The following is a 5,170-nucleotide window of genomic DNA, read 5'->3' on the forward strand; positions in this document are numbered from 1 at the left end:
GGAGAAAGAGAGGCTTAACAGATATAAGCACAAGACAGTTCTGAGATTCTCCAGGTGTCTCATGTTCCCCTATTTTTCATTTTCCTTACTTGCAGACAGGAGAATTGAAATTATATGCATATCTGTAAGTACAATATGTTATACCTAGCAATTAACCTCTTGCATTCACATAGCTGCCATTCACACATGCACATTCTGCAAGACAAAAGCCACAGCTAACCTGAGCTGGTACTGGGAACTAAACCTTCATTTTGTTAAATAATTATTCAGAAAGTGAAATTGGAATCAGCGACCAGACAGACTCTATAGGAAGGCCTGCTCAGCAGAATGAATCTCAGGTGAAAGGCTTCTTTGAGTACTGAAATATATGAATAAATCAAAATGATAAAAAAATTGCCAGTTTTAAATCTATTTTGCTTTTTTGCTCCAAATATGAATAACTTCACTCCCTATTTATCATTTGAATGGGTTTATAATCTAAACATGCCTACTTATTAAAGTCATTTGACAAGAAAAATACAAAGGTAATGGCAGGGAAGAGAAAGAGAGCAGAAAAACTATCAAAGTGACTAGCCACTTATTGTTCTTGGACCAAGCCTACACATAGGCATATGCATTATGTGTCCTATACTGGTATGAAAATATACTTTAATTTGAGCACAGACATGCAAATATGCTTACTTTGAAGAACCCTATACTTTCATCATGTTTCTAGAAAATGTAATGCATTACAAAAAGAATAGACAAGTTTAGCAAGACTAGAATAATCCACAATGAACTTGAATAACCTGTCAAAATGAACAATAAAGAGACAATCCAAATGCACGAAACATAATTATTACTTGGCTCAACACACCTCAATTAATATGCCTTATTTTTTTTCATATCTCAAAGTAACACTTAATCTCAATGGGTGGGAGGGGCTCTGGTATTTCACATGCAAATATACACAAATATACAAATCATAAACTATTTTTTTTTAATATTTAGGTCATACAGTGAAATAATCCTGTCTGTTGGCTTATGGTCTAGAATTGTCTATTGCCTAGAATTAATTTTACCTAACCGTAAGACAATCTAATTAAAATTCCCCCACACAAATACTCATATATGCATATCCATTTTCAAGTTCAGATGCATGTAGATACTTTCTATTCAAATCAAATATTAAACACCACTTTTTGTGTAACACCAATTTCTGCTATCAATTAAGAGTTAATAATAACCAATACAGCTCCGTATTGCCCAGTTCGTACAGAGCACACAATCACTGTAAATTCAGGATGCAACTATTCAGCACTTACCTTATCAAGTTCATTGGTAAGTTTTTTGTTTTCCTCTGTCAGCAGAATCTTTTCTCGTTCATACTTTTGTTTGAACTCTGTTTCAAATTCCTCTCTTTCACTTCGGCTAAGAAATAAAATGAAGTAGAATTAGAAAGTTTTCTATTCTAAAACTTACCCCATTATTCACTTGAACACAATGAGATCACTGCATACACATGTTGAAGGGAAGTACTACACTGATAATAGCACAGCCTATTAAAACTAATCAATTTACTATACTACAATCCTAGGACTGTAAGACAGTCTGTTGAATTTTAGTGTCAGCACAGAATCCTTCAGTACAGAATTAACAGAGCTCCATCAAGCTAACATTTATCAATCTACTTGTACATATTTTATTCTTCAGATGAATCCTTCAAACACTGAGCAGCTGCAATCCTGCAGACCAAAGTGTGTGTTAATATTCTAAAATGCTCAGGGTAAATTCCCAGCTCAAAGAAACATTATTTTATCTTAGACATTTCTCTAATTCCAAGTTTCACACAGAATGACCTGCAAATATAACTACACATGAAACCAAAGCATACAGAATCTAAATTAGAGCACTTGGGCCTAGGTCTCTAATGACAAAAGCTTATATGGGCTAATCTTTGGGCAATTTATAACAGCCAGAAGACATATCTGAACTGTTAATTCAGGTACCATATACTTACTATCAGCAAAAAGTGGAAGGATAACCTATACACCCCTAATATCGCCAGATTCTAGAGCAGGTTTGGACCATTCTTTCTGAGAAAGTTTCACTGTAGCTTTTCCCCCACAAACCTTCCCTTATCCCATGGATGTTATTTAGTAGAGGAGAATCTCTGGTTGATTTCGCTTAATATCAACTTTGATCCTGCACAATGAATGTGAGAACCTGAAAATAAATGAAGCTGCAGGTCCTCTATTTGCCAAAAAACACTGTAATTTCCTTTGCGTATGGCAAGGTTTTAGAAACGCAACTGTCACCTCACATCCACTCTTTACAGACTCACTATATTTGCATCTTGTCAGTAGGCTGATGGAACTATACTATAAATGCCACCAATACAGTAAACACCTATTCAGCAAATAGCACTGTCCAGCCTTAAAAGGCTTGAAAAAGTGCCCAGTATAAAAGGTCAACCCTGTAAAAATAAAATCCTTGTTTTGAACACACTGCAATTTTTTTCCAGGTACAGATCAGATTTTTTTTTCTTTTTCTAAAATGCAGAAATTCTGTCAGATTGAGAGGACATCCTTAAAAGATGAGAGATGTCAGCGTTTACAGTAAACCTAGTTAGGATCAATGCTGGTTTGAATTTCCTATTCCTAATTTGAAATTCACTTAGAGCTTCAACTACTCTTTGAAATCTAGTACAGCGTGTTAGACCCATAGTGAAATTCTATGTTGCTAGGCATCCTTTGAAACATAACACTCCATGCTAGTAAAGTAACATACTATAGTTACTGTTTAAATGCCAAGTTTGAAATTCACCACCACTCCTTTTCTATATCAACAGATTCCATGCATATGATGAGCAGTCTATGGAAAAGGCAGGAAGACATTAAAGCATTGGCTGTCAGGGGAATTAATAACAGGTCATGCTTCTGTTTTCAAGGCATAGATTCAAAGATAATTTCTCAGACAGGGAGACTAAACTAATTTTTAATTACTTTCTTTTATTCAGCTTTCACGGTTTTGTTTAGAGTTTTTTATTCTGTATTTGTCTTATATTTATTCCTCTAAGGCTTTAAGGCTCAAAGCAGCCATAAACAGTGGATTAATGAAGCTTTGGATTGGTGGAAGAGTCCAACATATTTGTAGCTTTCTGTATTTTAACATCTTTAATTCAACTGGTGATTGTCACTACCCTAGTAAGTCAGACTGCTACAGAACTGTGACAATCTCCATTGGCATACCTTGGACAGCCAGGAAGATCAAAATAATGCATTTGCTCTGAAGCCTGGCATCCTTCTCTTTCATCAAGCTTTTTCTCTCATCTAACATTTATCTATGTATTTGCTCTTCAAGTTAAGAAATCATCATGAGCCAGCTTTCTTTTTGTCAGTAAAATAACTGCAGCAAACCACATGCAAGCAATGTGAAATACAGCTTTATGGTACCACTGCGTCACCCCAGCTCTTTATTGCATCTGTACAAAGGGGAGAAATATTTTATCTTACCGCTTTGAAACCAAGAAAAGCAGACCTGAAACAAACACCAGCCCCCAGGCTTCTTTATATCATACAACTTAAAACCAGCAAATGCTGCTTTATAAAGCTCTCTGCTTTATATATCCATCATGAAATGATGGGTTGAAAAGAAACTTCTACAAACATGATTTATTTTACACAGTTTCTTGCACCTTCTTCTGAAATATTTAATAATGACAGTTCTAAGAAATGGATTCTCACACTAGACAGATCACTGGTCTGATACTGTGTTCCTATGCTCCCAGCTTTAATAGCACACAGTTTATGAGACTTTAGCAAATGGCAATCGCTTTGTACAGAAAGGTAGTTTCTCTCCCTTAAAGATTTATCCTTTTGAAATAACAGAAGTGAGAAAGCTTAAATTTGAAGGAAACAAAGGAAAAACATTTTAAAAAAAAGCAACCAGAAACCAGCAGCATGCAAATTACATAAAAAAGCATGCACAGAATTTGTCAAAGCTCTTATTGACCCTTGCTTAGAATAACCTATGCGATTCACTCTATCTATAGCCCTTACAAAGTAATACAACCACATAAGCATACCAAAATCTTTTTTAATGTGCACTGAAGATTATTTTTAGACTGCTGAAATATTTTTGCCAAATTGTATAAGCACACTTGAACTCCACACCCACCCCAAGCCTATTGTTGAAATAATTTCACTTATTTCAGCAGGTGCTCCCTTTTCAGCACTTACACTGAACACCTCTGCACTGGAAGACTCACAAAAAATCTTTCCACACCTCATTACAAAAGCTAAAAACAATCTGTGTAAGCAGAAACAAAAACATCCAGGTTCTTTTAAGGAAAACTACCAAATATTAAAAATTGAGTAGCAACAGCAATTCCTGCTTCCCTTTTAAATCCCAGGAGTCAATCCATAGCACAACTTGAACAGTGGACTTCAGCATTTCTGTGGTTTTCTAATACTTGCATGAGATTCTGCAGATTTGTTTAACAAAACACAGATAAGATCAGTCCTTCATCAATCGCTCATCATGTGTTTGGACACCTGACTTCATATGACACAAACTCTTCCCATGAATGTGACATATTTCTGTTCAAGCTTTTAAATGTTCTCTTACACTAACACTTGAAATACATACAGAAACACACAGTTATGTCAGCACTCATTTTAGATTTGCATCCAGTTCTTTTTTTTGTGTAAAGAAAGAAATCAGACTGAAAGGTTTTTGAACTAGCTAGCATGAAGCATATCAGCATTTGTTATTTCACTAGATGGACATCTAGTTAGAACGTCTGCATCTGTACATTAGAATTGGGAAAGAAGTTTTTGGACTGGTCAGTGCTTGGAGGTATGATCTTTACCAACAGTTCAGCCTGCAGAAAGAAGTATTAATTATTCTTTACTGAACATTGCTCCATCTCAGGCACTGCTGGACTTCAAAGGAGTATCACCTTTATACTTTACAAGACAGAATAGCCTTTTGTGCATTTGTAACTCATTGGTCAGCAAGACCATTAAGTTGTGTTACAGTGAAAACACTGCTGATGCAAGTTTTACCTCTCAACCTAGAACAAAGCAGCCAGCTACTGTTGTTAGTTTGTACAGCCTATGAATAGTTGCATGCTAGGAAGAAACAGTTCATCCACCACATTCTAGGCTGCATGATGTAGGTCCCCTGC

General features: G+C 35.6%; 1 protein-coding gene across 1 annotated transcript in view; it reads right to left on the reverse strand.

Annotated features, from left to right (window-relative positions):
- LOC103800730 (serine/threonine-protein kinase MRCK alpha-like) overlaps nt 1–5,170 on the reverse strand; it is a gene marked incomplete at its 5' end in the record, with an annotated part of 56,669 nt that overhangs the window by 50,371 nt on the left and 1,128 nt on the right. The window contains one exon of the mRNA XM_009073114.1: nt 1,305–1,410. Within this exon, the coding sequence (XP_009071362.1) occupies nt 1,305–1,410 (106 nt within the window). The remainder of the gene's footprint in view (nt 1–1,304; nt 1,411–5,170) is intronic.

The sequence above is a fragment of the Acanthisitta chloris genome, unplaced genomic scaffold (assembly GCF_000695815.1).
Source record: "Acanthisitta chloris isolate BGI_N310 unplaced genomic scaffold, ASM69581v1 scaffold14134, whole genome shotgun sequence".
Classification (NCBI taxonomy): domain Eukaryota; kingdom Metazoa; phylum Chordata; class Aves; order Passeriformes; family Acanthisittidae; genus Acanthisitta; species Acanthisitta chloris.